The 19,122-nt window shown below is 41.4% G+C and overlaps 1 protein-coding gene across 2 annotated transcripts in view; it reads left to right on the top strand.

The window, feature by feature from the left end:
- RFX4 (regulatory factor X4) overlaps positions 1–19,122 on the top strand; it is a 161,201-nt gene that overhangs the window by 101,290 nt on the left and 40,789 nt on the right. For both annotated transcript variants that reach the window (XM_041756312.1, XM_041756311.1), the window contains exons 9-10: positions 14,362–14,462; positions 16,652–16,710. In XM_041756312.1, coding sequence (XP_041612246.1) covers positions 14,362–14,462; positions 16,652–16,710 — 160 coding nt within the window. The remainder of the gene's footprint in view (positions 1–14,361; positions 14,463–16,651; positions 16,711–19,122) is intronic.

Below are 19,122 nucleotides of genomic sequence, written 5' to 3'. Positions count from 1 at the left end.
AATTTTTATTTATTTATGATAGTCACACACACACAGAGAGACAGAGACACAAGCAGAGGGAGAAGCTGGCTCCATGCACCAGGAGCCTGACGTGGGATTTGATCCCGGGTCTCCAGGATTGCGCCCTGGGCCAAAGGCAGGCGCCAAACCGCTGCGCCACCCAGGGATCCCTGTTACACATATTGTATACTGTATTCTTATAACAGAGTAAGCCAAAGAAAAGAAAATGATGTTAAGAAAATCATAAGGAAGAGAAAATAAATTTACAGTACAGTACTTATTGAAAAACAATTCCTGATAAGTGTGCTCGCACAGTTCACACCCATGTTGTTCAAGGGTCAATGGTACAATTGAAATATAGTTTCAGGGGATCCCTGGGTGGCTCAGCGGTTTGGCGCCTGCCTTTGGCCCAGGGCACGATCCTGGAGTCCCGGGATCGAATCCTGCGTCGAGCTCCCGGCATGGAGCCTGCTTCTCACTCCTCCTGTGTCTCTGCCTCTCTCTCTATGTCTATCATAAATAAATAAATAAATAAATAAGTCTTTAAAAAAAAAAAAAAAGAAAGAAAGAAAAGAAAAAGAAATATAGTTTCATCACTTTAAGTTTTTTTCTCATGCACCGCTTCCTCACATTGCCAGCCCCTTATCATTCAGTGTTTGCATGGCATATCATTTTCCACCATTACCCTATGTCTTCATATTTAAAGTGGAGCTCATGTAGCCAATAGAGTGAGCCCCTGCTTTTTTATCCAATCTGACAATTTCCATTTTTAGTTGCTGTGTCTAGACCTTTGCAGTTAATGATATTAATGATACAGTTGATTAAAATTTTCCATCTCACTAGTTGTTTTTAAAAAAGATTTATTTACGTATTGAAAGAGAGAGAGAGAGAGAGAGAGAGAATGCAAGCACATTGAGGGACGGGACAAAGGGAGAGAATTTTCAAGCAGACTCCCTGCTGAGCAAACAGCCCCTTGTGGGGCTCAATCTCAGGACCCATGAGATCATGACGAGCCAAAACTGAGAGTCAGTCAAACAACTGAGCCACCGGGGTGCCCCACTAGTTGTATTCTATTAGTTCCTTCAGTTTTTATCCCTTTCTCCTCCCTTTGTGCCTAGTTTTAAGTTAAATTTTTTTTATCATTCTATTTTATCTTCATAATTGGACTGTTCTTTATATTTCTTTTTTTTTTAATTTTTATTTATTTATGATAGTCACAGAGAGAGAGAGAGAGAGAGAGGCAGAGACATAGGCAGAGGGAGAAGCAGGCTCCATGCACCGGGAGCCTGATGTGGGATTCGATCCCGGGTCTCCAGGATCGCGCCCTGGGCCAAAGGAAGGCGCCAAACCACTGCGCCACCCAGGGATCCCCCTGTTCTTTATATTTCTTTTAAAAACTTTTTAATGGTTGCCTCTGGGTTTATAGATCTTTATTATTTACAACTTACCATCATATAATATCATACTGCTTCTCATGTAGTAGAGGGACCTCACAACAGTCTACCCTCAATTCATCCTCTCATTTTTTTATGCTCTTGCTGTCACACATTTTGGTCTCCTGCATGCTCTAAACTGTTTGTATTGTTACTGTTTTTGCTTTAGATAATTATCCTTTAGGGCGATTAAAGATATGGGAAACAATCTTTTAAAGGTACCTTTGGTTTAATGATTTCTGAACCTCACTTCTTTATGTAAAAATCCCAGTTCCTGTGTTATATCATATAAGCATATCCCCCTGCCTGAAGAATCTTCTAAAACATTCCTAGTATTGCAGGTCTGGTGCTAATGAATTACTTCAGCTTTTGTTGGTTGGAAAAAGTCTTTATTTCTCTTTCATTTTTGACAGATACTTTCAGTGGGTATGGTGTTCTGGATTCACAAGTTTTCGGTTTTGTTTTCAGCACTTTAAAGATTTTAATCCGTTTTTTTTCTGGCTTGCATGTTTGGACGTCTTTTCTACTCTGGATACAATGTGCCTTTTTTCCTTTGGCTGCCTTCAAGATTTTCCCTGTCTTTGTTTTTTTTAACTGTTTGACTATGATGTGTCTAGTTGTTTTCTTTTGTTTTGTTTTTTTAATCCTGCTTGAGATTTTCTGAGCTTCTTGGATCTGTGCTTTGATATGTTTCATTATTTTTGAAAAACTCTCTTCCAATTATTTTCTATTCTCTTCTCCTTCTGTTATTTCAGTTACATGGGTGTCACACCATTTGATACTGTTTCACAACTGCCCTGGATGCTCGGTTTAACTTTTTTCACTCATTTTATGGTTTGGTTTAGGTCATTTTTATTGGTCTATCTTCAGGCTCACTGATTTTTTTCTAGTATATGTCAGCTTTACTAATGAGACTGTTGAGGCATTCTTCATCTCTATTGCCATGTTTTTTCATTCTCATCTCTAACATTTCATTTTTATTATTTCTGTTTCTGCTGCAATTCCTCATCTGTTCATGCTTATTGTTTACCTTTTCCATGGAGCCTTTGATGTATTAACCATGGTGATTTTAAATTCTTTGATAGTTAGATTCTGTTGATTGCTTTATCTCTTGAAATTAGATTTTTTTCTCTTTTTAAAATCTTTATTATTGGAGTATAGTTGACATACAATGTAATATTAGTTTCAGGCATACATAGTGATTGGGCAATTCTACACATTCCAGTGCTCACCACAGTAAGTATAGTTATCATCTGTCACTATCCAACATTATTATAATATTGACTATATTTCCTATGCTGTACTTTTCATCCCTGTGGCTTACTTGTTTCATAACTGGAAGTTTGTACATCATAATTCCCTTCACCTATTTTGCCCACAGTCTCCATCCTCCTCCCCTCTGGCAACCACCAGTTTGTTCTCTGTATTTATGGGTCTGTTTCTGGCTTTTTGTTCTGTTTTGTTTTTTAGAATCCATAAATAAGTGAAATCATACTTATCAGTATTTGTCTTTTTCTGTCTTATTTATTTCACTTAACGTAATACTTTCTAGATTCATGCAATTGGTTGCAATTGGCTAAATATCATTCTTTTTATGGCTGAGTAATAATTCCATTGTGTCTATGTACCACATCTTCTTTATTTATTGATGGACACCCGGGATGCTTCCATATTTTGACCATTAGAAATACGCTGCAGTGAACATAGGCATGCATATATCTTTTCAAATTACTGTTTCCATTGTGGCTAAACACCCAGCAGTGGAATTACTGAATTGTATGGTATTTCTATTTGTAATTTTCTGAGAAACTTCCATACTGTTTTCCACAGTGGTTGTATTAATTTACCTTCCCACCAACCATGCAGAGGGCACCCTTTGCTCTATATCTTCACCAACATTTCTTATTTTTTGCCTTTTTGATACTAGCCATTGTGACTGATACAAGGTAGTATCTCATTGTGGTTTGATTTGCACTTCCCTGATGATTGGTGATGTTGAGCATCTTTTCCTGTGTCTGTTGGCCATCTGTACATCTTCTTTGAAAAATGTCTACTCAGGTCCTCTGCGTGTTTTTAATTGGATTATCTATTTTTTGGTGCTGAGCTGTGTATGTTCTTCATATACTTTGGAAATTAATGTGTTATTGGATATGTCCCTTGCAAATATCTCTTTCCATTCTGTATGTTGCCTTTTTTTGTTGATGGCTCCTTCCTTCACTGTGTAAAAACTTTTTATTTTGATGTAGTCCCAATAGTTTATTTTTCTTTTGTTTCCCTTGCCTGAGGAGACGTATCAGTAGATGTATTACTAAGACCATTGTCCAAGAGATTACGACCTAGGTTTTCTTTAGGTGTTTTATGGCTTTGGATCTCATATTCAGGCCTTTAATCCATTCTGAGGTTTTTTTTGTGCATGTAGGGAGTAAGAAAGTAGCCCAGTTTCATTCTTTTGCATGTAACTGTCTTGTTTTCCCAACACCATTTGTTGCAAAGACTGTCTTGCCATTGGATATTCTCACCTCCTTTGTCATAGACAAATTGACCACATAAGCAGGGGTTTATTCCCGACTCTCTATCCCGTTCCAGTGATTTATATGTCTATTTTGTTCCAGTACATTGCTGTTTTGATTACTTTAGCTTTGTAGTATATCTTAACATCTGGGATTGTGGTACCTCCAGCTTTGTTCTTCTTAAGATTGCTTTGGCTTTTCTGAGTCTTTTGTGTTTCCAAACTAATTTTAGGATTATTTCTTCTAGTTCTCTGAAAAATACTGTTGGTATTTTGATAGAGATTGCATTGAATCTATAGATTGCTTGGGGTAGCATGGACATTTTAACAATATTAGTTCTTCTAATCCATTAGCATGTATTTCTATTGATATTTGTTTATTTTGTGTTCTGTTTCTTTCATCAGTGTCTTATAGTTTTCAGAGTACAAGGCTTTCACCTCCTTGGTTAAGTTTATTCTTTTTTTGGTGCATGTGTAAATGGGATTTTCTTAATTTCTTTTTCTGCTGCTTCATTATTACTGTATAAAACTACAACAGATTTCATTAATTTTGCGTCCTATAACTTCACTAAATTCATTTATTAGTTCTAATAGTTTTATGGTGGACTCTTTAGGGTTTTCTATGTATAGTATCATGTCATCTGCAAATAGAGACTGTTTTATTTTTACTTTACCAATTTGTATGCCTTTTAATTCTTTCTTTTCTCAATTGCTATGGCTAGGACTTCCAGTACTTTATTGAGTAAAAGTTGGTGAGACTGAACATCTTGTCTTGTTCCTGATCTTAGAGGAAAAACTTTAAGTTTTTTACTATTGAAAATGATACTAGCTATAGATTGGCTATATATATATATGTATATATAGCCTTTATTATGCTGATATATGTTTCCTCTAAACCTGCTTTGTTGAGAGTTTTTATCATGAATGGATACTGAATTTTGTCAAATGCTTTTTCTAAGTCTATTCAGATGATCCTATGGTTTTTAGCCTTCATTTTGTTAATGTGATGTATCATTTTGATTGATTTGTGTATATAGCACCATGCCTGCATCTTGGCAATAAATCCCACTAGTTTGTGGGAATGATCCTTGTAATATATTGTTGGATGTGGTTTGCTAAAATTTTGTTGAGGATTTTTGCATCTGTGTTCATAATCAGGGATATTGGCCTGTAGTTTTCTTTTTTGGTAAGTGTCTTTGGTTTTGGTATCCGGGTAATGCTGGCTTTGTAGAATGAATTTGGAAGTTTTCCTTTCTCTTCTATTTTTTGGGGAAAGTTTGAGAATAATAAGTGTTAACTCTTCTTTGGTTAATGTAGACAATTTTCTGTTTCTTTCTGATGCAAGTTGGGAAGATTGTATGTTTGTAGGAATTTGTCAATTTCTTCTAGGTTATCCAATTTGTTGATGATAATTTTCTGTAATAGCTTTTCATAATTGTTTTCCTGTGATTTTGGTAGTTATTTTTCGCTTTCATTTCTGATTTTAGTGAGTCCTCCCTCTTTTTTCTTGATGAGTCTGACTAAAGGTTTGTCAATTTTTTTAAAAGAACCAGCTCTTGGTTTCATTCATCTATTGTTTTTTAAGTTCATGTTTAATTTATTTCCATTCTGATATTTATTCTGTCCTTTTACTAACTTGGGGCTTTGTTTTTTTCTTTTTCTGGTTCCTTTAGGTATAATGTTAGATTATTTGAGATATTTTTTTGTTTCTTGAAGGAGGCCTGTATCACTATAAACTTCCCTCTTAGAACTGCTTTTGCTGTATCCCAAAGATTTTGGACCATTGTATTTTCAGTTTCATTTGTCTGTAGTTTTTAAAACTTTTAATTTAAATTCAATTTTGTTAATATATAGTGTATTATTAGCTTCAGAGGTAGAGTTTAGTGATTCATCAGTTGAATGTAACACCCAGCGCTCATTACATCAAGCGCCCTCCTTAATGCCCATCATTTCTTCTTTGCTTCACTGACCCTTTGGTTGTTTAGTAGCATTTTGTTTAGCCTCCATGTGTTTGTGTTTTTCCAGTTTTTTTTTCTTGTAATTGATTTCTAGTTTCAATACCATTGTGATAAGAAAAGATACTTTAATAGTATTTAATGTATTAAATGTATTGAGACTTGTTTTGCTGCCTAACAGATGATCTGTCCTGGGGAATATTCCAGGTGAACTTGAAAAGAATATGCATTCTGCTGTTTTTAGATGGAATATTTTGAATATATCTGTTAAGTCTATCTGGTCTAAAGTATCATTCAAAGCCATGGTTTCCTTATTGATTTTCTGCCTGGATGATCTACACACTGATGTAAATGGGATGTTAAAGTCCCCTACTATTAATGTGTTACTGTCAACTTCTCTTTTTATGTTAATAATTGCTGTATGTACTTAGGTGCTCTTGTGTTGAATACAGAGATATTTACAATTGTTTTATCCTCTTATTGAAGTGATCCTTTTATTAGTATGTCATGTCCTGCCTTGTCTCTTGTTACAGTCTTGGTTGTAAAGGCTTTTTTTGTCTGATATAAGTATCACTACCCATTTCCTTTCTTTTTTCATTCTCATGTTGCATCCCTTCACTTTCAGTCTATATGTGTCTTAGGTCTAACATGAATCTGTAGGAAGCAGCATAGAGATGGGTCTTGTCTTTTTATCCATTTAGTCAGAGTAGGTTCTTTTTCTTAATTTTCTGTGTGTCTTAAAATTTTTTATTGACTTCCAAACAATGGTTAGAATGATAGAGGCTGAGAAAATAGTATTTATTCCTGGAAATAGACGTGCCTCTTTTCTCCTAGGCTCATAATGGTTATATAATGTAAGGAGTTGAGTCAGTGGATTTAGGCATTGATTGGATTTGGATTTTGTTGTTGCTGGGTACCTTCAGTGGACCACCAAATCCAAATTCTTCTAGGGTACCCTATGCTTAGGTTGGAAGTTGACTTGAGGGGGTTTTTCTCAATGTTGCTACTGTACCCTCAGCGTTAGGCCTTCCCTGTGAGGGAAGTATGAACATTTGACCACCTGTTTGTGACTTGTGTGTGTGGGGTTCCCTGCTGTCCTGGCATAGACTCCAGCAGACCCTGTGTTTTAGGTTCTCAGAGTTGGGCATTCTCAGTAAACCTGTCCCACCCTAGAGATAAACCTCTAATAGTCTGAGCCCATGATGATTTCTACCAGGGTTAGAGAGCTTTCTCTTTTTATTTCCTCCACCTGCAACAGGTCTCTTTCTTTGCCCGTATTCAACAGTGTTTCTGTCCTTCCCCTAGGCTTTAGTTCCACAGGGGAGAGAGGGCTGGCTAGGACCTCATGCTTTTCCCATAGTATGTTTCCCTCCTCCAAGCAGGCACTTCAGAGATAGGCTTCCTCCACTCTCTGTTCTCTGGGATTCTTCATGAGCACCTGTTGAGGCCTGTGGAGAACATCTTGTGAGTAGATGTAAACTTTCTTTGCATCGTGGCTCCCAGAGTTCTATACTCTCAGGCTATACACATTGCCTTTAGCGATTTGTTTTAAAAATTGAGCTGAATTCTTTTCTTTTTATTAAAGATTTTATTTAATTGAAATACAGAAAGAAAGAGAGAGAGAGCACGAGCAGGGAGAGGAAGAAGCAGACTCCCACACTGAGCAGGGAGCCCAACATGGGGCTTGATTCCAGGACCCCAGGATCAGGACCTGAGCCGAAGGCAGATCTTAACTGAGCCACCTGGGGGCCCCTGAATTCTTTTTACTTAGATGTCCCACTTTCCTCCCTCAGGCATAGACAAACCAGTTCCCAAGCCCTTCTCTCTTTGGGAGATGCCAGGCTAAGTAGTTGTGACCTCAGCTGTCTGATGGGCTCAAAAAAAGTTAGGATTTTGCAGATTATCTGGCTTTCTCTTGCTTTGGTGGAAATGTTGCTCTTTCTAATTTTCCGTGTTCTAGGTAGACAACAAAGATAGGTACCTAGATAGGCAACAAAGATACCTCCCAGTGGGATTGAGATTAAAGTTTAGTTTCATGTTTTTCTAGGGTTCTAATTAAGACTGCATTATTTTAATAATCATGTTTATATGCGTATATATATCTGATTTTATTTTTTACTTTTAGATTTCATTTATTTATTCATGAGAGACAGAGAGGCAGAGACACAGTCAGAGGAGAAGCAGGCTCCATGCATGCAGGGAGCCCAATGTGGGACTCGATCCCGGGACTCCAGGATCACGCCCTGTGTCAAAGGCAGGCACTAAACCACTGAGCCACCCAGGGATCCCCTATATCTGATTTTAAAATATGCATAGGAAAAAAAATATGCATAGGATCATAAAAATATATGTGTGTGTTTATGATCCTATGCATATTTTAAAATCAGATATTTGTATATATTTTTATTTATTATATATTATTATATAATATAATTATAATTATATGATTATATAATATATACCATATTATATATATATATAAAGATCCCTTTAATCTTTGAGTTATTCTTTCATGCACATTGTTAAGGTAGAGGAGATAGTGGTCAAATGTGTACTTTTGTTTTATAGTAAGAAGGTACCTCCTGGGGGGGTCAGCAAAAGTATACATACCTTTATGTGGGAGCTTCACATTCTTCTCATACTGCTTAATGTTACACACATGCAAGGCATCTGTAGTTTGTTATAAAGCAGCTTGTGGGGTGCTAATGAAATGCTAACCCCTGCCTCTTTCTCTGTAATTGGCTTGTTTTTATGGATGTAAAAATTGAAGATTAAGAGCGGAAATAACTTTAGTTCACTTTCACCTGCAAATAATTGAAACAGCCATGACGTGACTATTCATTCTTCATTCGACAGTGTTTATTGATCTACAGCATGCAGGGCACTATACTGAGCCCCGGAGCATGGGATTAAAGAAGATAACTATGCTCCCTGCCCGCACTGAGCTTGCAGTCTGCCCAAGGAGACCATTTTTTAAAATTGCATTGTCAACGAATTGCCAGTGTGATCATTGACTTAGAAATCCAGTGCCTTTCTCATGAAATCAGGAAGACAAAGTTATTCAAAAGACCAGACTTCATCAGACAGCTGACTTTTTGCAATTTTATTTATTCATTCATCCCTGCAACTTATTTGAGTGCTTTCTGTGTGCCCAATCCTGTGCTTGGCCAGAGTAGAAATGAGATTTGACTCTGGAAGTTCTCGATAGCAGACTAGCTCAGACCCGCCCTTCCCTTCTAACTCAGTAAAGCATATTGAAATTCTGGTGAAAACGTGATAATACAGAGATAACCATGAACCATTTGCTCTTTATAAGAAAGATAGGTCATTTTCAAACTTGAGCTTTTCACCTCTTGGGACTTCCCAGGTGATCTTGGCATTGTGCTTGTTAGTAATGATTGGTTTATCAGAAGTAAGGAAACGTGCATGTGCAAGTGCACACGCATGCGTGTGTGTAGGGGTGGTGGATGGGCATGGAAGATGAAATATCAGAGAAGCAAAAAGAAGACTGGGATACTAGAGCTTTGGAGCCAGACACACATCAGCTTCGGTCTTGGCTTGTCTACTTGTTGCATTCCCTCGGACAAATCAAGTAACTTATCTGAGCCTTGGTTTCTCACCTCTCTGCTGGGACTAACAGTAGTACCTACTTCATAGGGTAGATGTGAGGATTAAATAAGAAAATATGTGTGAAATGTTTAGCACTTGGCACACTGCACTCATTAGCTGGTATTAGCACTGTTGCTGTTGTGCCGGCCTCATGGCCAGAAGTCATTCAGAGAGTTACAAGTATGGAATTAAGATGCAGGAGAAGGGCTGAAAGTGGAGCTGTAGATGTGGGAGCTGCCCGCACAGAAGGGACAAAAAGGTATGACACCAGAGGTGCAGGACGGATCCCGGGAATGCCAGCCTGGGGAGTGAGATGGAAGGAGACAGAAGGAGATCAAGCTGCAGGGTGCAGACCATCAGAGGAGAGTGTGTTAGGAAGGAGGTGATAGTCAGCATCCTCTGATGCTGTGAGGAGGTGGAGAGGGCCAGGAAGCATCTCTAGGCTTGGTGATCAGGAGGCCAGCTCCTCACTTGCTCATTCAACACCAGAGCAGAGCATCTTCAATGTTCAGATTACTCCTCAGAGTCTGGCAGCCCCAATTCCAAGTCCCAAAATAGAATCCTTTCCAGAATGAATCGCTTCCCATTTTTCTTCACTGTAATAAAATCAAACAATTGCACAAAGGAAAAGGCCCAGCACTGATCCTGCTGCTTACTTCCTGCTCCTGTACAAGGGCCAGCTCCTCTACTCCAGCTGCAAAGTAGTGTCCCCTGGGAAAGGTGTCATGGGTGGGGAATGGCAACCCACCCTCCTGGATGGTACAGCAGTCATCAATGATCACTCCAGACACCCCTCTAAATTTTGACCTCAGACAAATTTTGATCTCTAAATTTTGGCCAAATATTCTGAGAAATCTTTTCACAGTTGGATCCAATGTGCTAATCACTGAGAGTGTACTTTGGCTTTATTCCATGCGTAGTACTTTTTGTTCACTCGGTATTCAACATTTATTAAGCACCTCCTGTATATCAGGCACTCTGCTAGGCACAGGGGGTACATATACCACTTTTCTTTCATGAAGACATCCTTGACAACATTGTTTTCTCATTCACCCACGTCTACTCACCAGGACATCCTGGCTGGCTCTGCCTTCAAAATATTTTAATCTGACCATATTGCATTATTTCCACTATTACCACCCTCATCTAGGCTGCCTTCTTGCATGGACTATTGTAAAATTCTCCAAACAGATCTTCTTGTTCTGTCCTTGCCCTTCTATACTCTATTTTCATCCCAGGAACCAGACTGATCTTTTTAAAACATATGGCAGGCTCAAGAGTGTTGAGATAGTTGGTAGAGCTGGGAGTGTGGGGAGACTGGCAGTTTCAAATCCCATGGTCAGCACTTGAACCACCCTGTGAAGTTGTTAAGGAAAGAAGCAAACAGTCTGCAATCTGGGGCAGGAGCTTTATAGGCTGAGGGAACAGCAGATGCAAAGGCCCTGGGGAGGTTGTCAAGGACCTGAAGAAACAGAAAAGAAGCTGGTACTGTGGAAATTGAGTAGGCTGTGAGGGTGGGGAGAGGGAGTGGGAGGTGCTGAAGTCAGAAAGATAAAGGGGGGACAGTGTGGGTAGGGTCCATCCAGCTGGGGATTGGGAGCCATTCATTCATTAATTTCATTTAACAAACTTTCCTCACATGCCTACTTGGTGTCAGGCACTATGCTGGGTGCTGACACACAGTGATAAGCAAAATAAACATAGTCCCTGTGCTCCACACTGGAGCATAGAGTCTAGTGGGAAAGATGGATGTGAATCAGATAATCACGTAAGCTAGTGTATAGTTACCAATTATCACAACTTGGCACTTAAAGAATAATAATCAGGGGCTCTGACCTAGATGAGGGGGGCTTCAGAGAAGGTTTTCCAATGGCCATGACACCTGCTCTGAGATCAGATCGATGAGGGAGGAATCCAGTAGGTAAAGAAGAATGGGATGCTCTTGGATAGAAGGACGCTAAGGTTGAAGGCCCTGATGTGGGAAAGAATTGGGCAGAACTAGAGAGACTAAATTGTGGATGAAGACAGAGACTGTGAAGTGAGGCTGGAGAGGAAAGCAAGGCTGGAGTGTGAGCCTTGGTCACAATCAGGATTTTGGTCTCTATCCTAAGAATAACGTGAAAGCATTGGGGGGTTTTAATCAGAAGGTGAACCAGGTCAGAATTGCAAGTGTTTGGGAGAAATCCCTCTCACAATGTGTAAGATGAGGTAGGTAGAGGTGAGAAGGTGAGCAGAGCAGGTGGGCTTGTATACCTACCATTGTAGAGGCTGCAATGTTGTAGAAGCTGTAGTGGCCCAGGTGAGAGATGATGACAACTGGAAGTAGGGAGAAAAGGGTAAGACTGGATGAGGTTGAGAAGTAACTTGGAGATAAAATCCACAGTACTTGCTAATAGGAAGGGAGACTATTCAAGTGTCAAAACCAGATACAGTAAAAGAGGAACAACCAGCCATTATAAGTCTCATGGTGTGGTACAGTGGGCAGCACAGGGGCCACCTACAAAGTTTTCTTGCCTTAAAAAAAAATGTAACTTAATTTGATTTAGTCTTTAGATCTGTCAGTTTATAAGAAGCACACAGGATAGATGAACAGGTTAAATGGCACTAGAAGGAAGACATCAACTGAATCCGAGTGTGGGATATTCCAGGGAACAGATAACATGAGGTGGCCAACAAACCAGTGGCATGAAAGAGAACTGTGAAGAAGTCTTAAGGAATAGAATAAGCCATGGGACGCCTGGGTGGCTCAGTGGTTGAGAGTCTACCTTTGGCCCTGGGATGGAGTCCCACATTGGGCTCCCCAGGGGGAGCCTACCTCTCCTTCTGCCTGTGTCTCTGCCTCTCTCTGTGTGTGTCTCATGAATAAATAAATAAATAAATTTTTAAAAAATTTTTTAATTAAAAAAAGAAATAAAACAAGGCAATGTTTCACACAATGTGTAAATCTTGTTTGGATCCTGATTCAAAGAAACCAAAATATAGCTCTGAGAGAAACAGAGAAATTTGAGTACAAACTGGGCTTTAGATAATATTATGGAATTGCTATTCATTCTCTTAGGTATACTAATGGCATGGTGGCTTTAAATGTGTGTATGTACACATACATACATACATATTTAAGTAAATGTGTGTGTACATATACATACATACATATTTAAGTAAATGTGTGTGTACACATACATACATATATATTTAAGTACATGTTAGAAAATGCACATTAAGTTTCTGAAATGATACTTCATGAATTTGCTTATAGCATTCCAGAAAAGATAATGGCATATGATACACTGAACTGGGGAAATGTTGCTAGCTATTGGAGCTCAGCCATAGATACTTGGAGGTTTATTATACCATTCTATCTTGGGATATATTTGAAATTTTTATAATAATAAAAACATTAAAAACAAAAACTTTAGGGAAAGTAGAGTTCATAGTGAAATATAAATGAACATAAGAAAAGACCCAGGACTGATGGAGAAGTGATGAGTTCCCTTTGGACGTGTTGAGGTTGATGTGCCTTTGGGACACTAAATGGAAGGGACCTGTATGTGGTTAGTGTAGAATTCTGGAGACCTCCGCTCTAGAGGTATAAGAGCAAGTGTAGATGGTGATTGAAGCTGGGGTCACAGAGAAGCCATCCAGGGAATGACAAAGTGTGACGAGTGAGGGCCCAGGACTAGATGTGGAAGAGCTAGAGGGACTCAGGCAGAGGGACTGAGCTTTGTGCCTGAGAAGTAGTAGCTGCAAGACAGAGAGGTCACAACCACCAAGAGAAGCAAATGTTTCCAGAAGGAGGAGGAGCCAACAGAGCCAAATAGTGCCAAGATGTAAAGCGAGATGGGAACCAAAATGAGTCCATTGGGTTCATGTCTGGATGCAGCTTGCTGCCTGGTGGTAGCTGCTTAGGTTGAAGGACTAGAGTGAGGGGAGGAGTGAGTAAAGGAAAAGAAAGGAGGAGGTAAAGGAAAAGAGAGAGTCTAGACAACTCTGAAGAAGGGTATCTGTGAAGTGGGAGAGAGAGGGCAGTACCCTGAAGAGAGGGAGTGAGGAAATTATCTCTAAGGGGAGACATGCTTGGGGAGAGGAAGCTGTGGGGTATCCGGGAGAAGGGGTGGTCAGTGATCGATGACGGAGGGGTTCCTGAGGAGGCAGGAGGGGGGTACGTGGGGTTGGCCCTTGATTCTGTCAAGGTAGCGGGGAAAGAGAGCTGTGCCATTGCAGAATGCTGGAAAGTTCTTCCTTTGCGGCCGTGTCTTTTGAGAAGTGGGGATGGTGCCCGCTGCTGGAGGAGGTGGGTCTTGGAGAAGGTCGGCAACGTGAGGAGCGAAGGAGCGAGGAACCCAGGGGGCCTGCCCAGGGGTGTTGGGGGGGTCGGTGCACAGGGTCTGGCAGGACAGTCCATGGGACACTGCGGAGGGGGGGGGGGCGGGGCCGAGGTCCCTGGGGTGGCCTGCCCACCGAGGCCACGGCCCCTGGTGCCCACAGAGCCCAAAAGTGAGGCTTGCAGGCCTGCAGGTTCTCCTCTCATTCTGCAGGCTGCCCCCAGACGGGCCTCGGCTCTCCAAGTTGGACATGGGTTCAAGGTCAGAGCTGTTCGTCGGTGTAGAGATCCGCTGTTGCCTCCCAGTTCCTGCCACCAGCCTGCAGCGGGGAAGCCAGGCTGGGGGACCGGCGCTCGGGCAAGGGGGGGCAGCACGATGGCGCACCTGTCACACGGGCTTGGTTGATGGAAGGCATTTTGCTCAGAGCCCGGCCGCCCAAAAACACAATTCAGGGACAGCCGAACCCCATCGGGGCCTACTGGGAGGACTGGGCAACACACAACGCACTTAAAATGGATCACTTCTCTTTCCAGCTTAACTCAGGTGATCCGAAAATTTGCCAAGCAGCTGGATGAGTGGCTAAAAGTGGCTCTCCACGACCTCCCAGAAAATTTGCGAAACATTAAGTTTGAATGTAAGTACTGAGTTTGGGAGCTGGGGGGAGGTGGGGTGGGCACATTCTAGTGCCAAACAGTTTTACACAGGTTGTTCATAAAATAATAATAATAGCTAGCATTTATGGCTTGCAAGTCTTCAGGTATTAAGCCTAGGGCTTTCCATGCATTATCTTCCTCAGTCCTCACAAAAGGTTTGTTACAGGTGGCACACTTCTTTTACGGAAAATGAAAGAGGCTTAGAGGGGTTTTGTTTTGTTTTAGATTTTTCTTTATTGTAATGGGCATATTTGAACATAAAGTTTTTCCATAATTCTTTTTTTTGTTATTTAAATTTAATTTGCCAACATATAGTATAACACCCAGTGCTCATCCCATCATAGAAGGGTAGTTAGTAGCAGAGGCAGGAATTGCTCCCAGGTCTGTCTGTTGACACCAAAATTTCTGCTTGTCACTGCCATCTCATCCCATTTAATCCTCACGCCACCTCTGTGACATAGTATACAAGGATACAAGCAGTATCCTTGTCCTGCAGATGAGGCTTCCAGTGGCCAAGAGACTTCCCCAAAGCCACACAGCCACACAGCTGGTAAGAAGGGGTCAGGAGTAGCACTCAAGTCTGTCAGACCCCAAAACGCTGATATTTCCCTGAAGCCCCTACCCCCAAACAGGTGGTAACAGGAGCCAGAAAACAGCTTCAGGGCTTCACATATTCAATTCTCTGCCTAATGAGAAAGCCAAATTAATATTTCTCCTACGAGGATTAGGACTGTGATTTTTTCATTTTCTGCTGAGCATCACTAGCCATTCTCCACCATTAGTTTTGCCTGAGAAAACTGGTCATATTTCTCTGTCTCGGTGTTTCTGGACTCATGGGAAGACACACATGCTATTACACAAAGGTGAAATGATTTTAAGCAAAACGAAGTTTTAAGATATATGTTTCTTAAAGCAGCATTTGACTACAGCTTGCCATTCTTGCCCAGAATAAGTGCCGGCAGGGAAAATGAAGAGGATCAAATTACCCTCTCTGGGCAGGCACAGGGAGCCCTTTCAGACGCGCTCTGAGGCCGAGGCCGCCTGCAGCGCCCAGCACCTACTGATAAAGCCCGCTTTATTTCACGGCTCTCAGTTCTTTTCTTTTCATGAGCACTAAATTCCACATCACAAAGTTAAAGAAAAAGTAATTAAGGAGAAGGATTAACGATTGATCGGTCTGGAAAATTAGAAGTTCATCTGTGCCCCCCACCCCTCCCCATTCCTCCACCCCACGCCCTATTTTTCAAACCAAGCTGGCTCTGAGTACAAATTAGAATAATCCCAGAGAAATTTCTGTTTCTTGACCAGTTCAGAAATTAATGAGAAGAATGCCCCGCACCAGTTTTAATTATGCTGACAAAACAAACCTGTTGAAAGTTGGCAACAAGGAGGTCTGTTGGACCTTCCACCTGTCGGTGGCTGCAGGAACCCCTCTTCCCAGGGAAGCTTGGGGGCACTTGGAGAACGTGCAAGGAGTGGAAACACACACCACTCCAGACAACTCTGCGAGAATGGAGACCTGCGGCTGGCTCCTGGCTTGTCTGCTTTGTCTTGAAATCTGCAGATTTAAGATCACCCCACTTGAAACCATCAGCCCGTTATATCACTATAGTAAACAGGATCAGCAAAACACACAAATAGGTCATGGAGATCATTTGATAAAAATGGAAGATTATTAATGCAAAGCCACATTCAAAGTACAGCCCAGGGTTCCATCCTAAAAGCAACCCCTCACACCACACACCGCTGAGGCTCAATCAAGTTTCCCTATTAGATATACTACTTTTAAAGGGCCTTCTTCAAAGCTTCCACTTGATTCCAGCAATTATTTATGGAGAGAAGTGATTGAGCTTGCAATTAGCGAAATGAAAGACAAGTAAATAATTGCTTTTACTCACGGTTGATTGACGCCACAATTTCTCACACCTGCCAGCATGGCATGCGGGTGACTTTGAAATATGTACCCCAAATATCGCCATTTTAGGAAATAGTTGTGTACATGGGAGAACAAAGAATCAAAAGCAGGTTTTCACCAGTGGGTGCATAAAATGGGGTTGGACAGAGAGACAAATTTAGGCAAATAAGCTACTTTTTGAAATCTGCCCCTGGAAAATCCAAGGTAGGACCATACAGCACGCAAATATTTCTGACTAACTCTTCCTTCTTGCAGTGTCAAGAAGGTTTTCCCAAATTCTGAGACGGCAGACATCACTGAATCACCTTTGCCAGGTATGTGTCCTGTGTTGTTTTCTAACTTCTGCCAAGTCATGAGGGGCAAAATGCACGGAACAGCTCTTCGGAGGATCTGTCAAGGGGTGTGGCTGTCTGATAGTTTAATACAGTATAATAGGTGTTTGGTATATTCTTACTGTTACCTTTTAATTTCTACTGATAAAGAATAAAAACATTAGGCAATCACTAAATAGTTTTGACTAACATACAAAATTATTTCTGACATCATGTTCTGGTGTGCAAGTTTGCATTTCCCTTGAGTAGATCAGGGTTTCTCTGCCACTAACTGTTGACATGTGGGGCTGGATCATCCTTTGCTCTCGGGACTTGTTTTGTGCAGCGTAGAGATTTAGTAGCATCCCTGGCCTCTACCCACATGCCAGAACCCAGATGCCAGTTAGAACCACCCAACCCCAGGTACTACCTTGGTTGTTGCCATCAAGAATGTCTCCAGACACCATCAAAAGTAGCCTGGGGCCCAGTCTCACCCCCAGTTGTGAGCCACAGAAATAAATGATTCAAATAGATAAAGAGGATGATTTGTTGGTCGTGTATCATCCAGAAGAGTTCAAATCCAAAAAAAACCCCAAAAAACAAAAACAAAAAAACAAAAAAACAAATCCATACAGTATGTTAAATACCCACTTTTATTTTCTCCATATTTTTGTTCTTTTTAGCACAGAAGTGACATATGCTTACTAGAAAAATTCAGAAGTAACAGAAATGTGTACTGTAACTCTAATGATAATTTGATGGCATAAAGCTTTGGGTTTCTATTAAGTTTGCACCTTAAGGAAGGGAATCTAAGTCTATTAAGGTAGCCTGTTAACATTCATTAAAACATTGAAAGCAAAAGGGGTTGGGATCCCTGGGTGGCGCAGCGGTTTGGCGCCTGCCTTTGGCCCAGGGCGCGATCCTGGAGACCCGGGATCGAATCCCACATCAGGCTCCCGGTGCATGGAGCCTGCTTCTCCCTCCGCCTGTGTCTCTGCCTCTCTCTCTCTCTCTCTGTGACTATCATAAATAAATAAAAAATTAAAAAAAAAAAAGCAAAAGGGGCAAACTGGAGGCCACAGGTCAAATCTGCCCTCAGGGGGGTGGGGTTATTTTTATTTGATTTGCATGTGTTCAAAAATTGGTTTTGCTTTGTCATTAACCATTGAACCTGGGAGATGACCGCTAAACAGCCCCAGCGCCACATTTCCCAGGGCAGGAATCAAGTGGATGGGCTGAGCACTGTCCTCCCTGTCAGCCCCACTTCCTCTTCCACTTGATTGGCTCTCTTCACTCACGTCTGCCACCTGCTTGCCTTCTTTGTGTTGGGTTTTCCACCTCTCCCTTATACTGTCGGTTCTGGGTTGGTGCCCGTTATTGAAGGTCAAGGTTGGAGGAAGGGTTTCTAGTTAAAGTGGCCTGCAGGAAGCCTCCAGGGCAGGAACCTGAAAATACAGAGCTACACCCACACACACACACCTCACTGTTCCTGTCCAGCCTCTGGCATGAATGGCCCTGTGGGGGATTTGGAAACCAGGTAAACCTTTTCTAGTCATGCTGGCTAGGAGAGAGGCCACACTTGGACCCTGTTCTGGGACAGGGCAGAGCCTAACCAGATTAGTAGGAGTTAGGGGAACAAACAAATATTGGCAAAACAGAGAAACACTGGGTGCATGCCTTCTGGTTCTTTCCCCAGCTTGGAAAAGCTGGGCTTGGGTTATCTCAGAGAGCTAGGCATGGCTTTGGTGCCTCCCTCTGGGGCTCAGGCAGTCCAGGAAAGCCTTTGACCCTTTAAGGCATGTAGGTAAACGTATCCATATCTGTACGGTGGCTGTCTGCACACACATGCACACACACATACATATACGTTCTCCCTTCACTTCCTACACGGACAGTACGTACTTTAATCAGCATTTGCTACCTTTCCATCTTCACAGGACAGCTTTCAGACACATTTCTGGATCAGCTGGAGGATCTGGGGTTGGTGACAGGAATGAAACACCATGGAACATCATAACTAATATCCCAGCAAGTGTTCCTAAACACATACAAGACAAGTCATACTGAAACGGAGACTCTAAATACCCAGGCCCTTTATTGCTTAAATACACTAAGCAAGCAACTTGGCATTCCTATCTCAACCATTCATTGCACAAAGTCTTTTGAGTGCCTCCTCTATGTCAGAGACCATGTTTAGTGGTACTTGCCCTGAGCAGAAAAAAAAAAAAAAAGTGAACCAAAAAATAATTAAAAGTGCTAAGTGTTAGGAGGGAAACAGCAGAAATAGAGAATAACGGGGCACGTTAAGTGTGATTGAGATATGGTGGTTAGAGGAGGTGGCTCCACGGGTGTGGCTCTGAAGTTGGAGTACATGTGATGGCAGGATTGCCTGGCAGGGGGGGAGAGGAATGCTCC

The sequence above is a fragment of the Vulpes lagopus genome, chromosome 5, assembly GCF_018345385.1.
Source record: "Vulpes lagopus strain Blue_001 chromosome 5, ASM1834538v1, whole genome shotgun sequence".
Lineage (NCBI taxonomy): Eukaryota > Metazoa > Chordata > Mammalia > Carnivora > Canidae > Vulpes > Vulpes lagopus.
The sequence above is the reverse complement of the archived record's forward strand: the minus strand, read 5'-3'. Positions and strand labels throughout refer to the sequence as shown.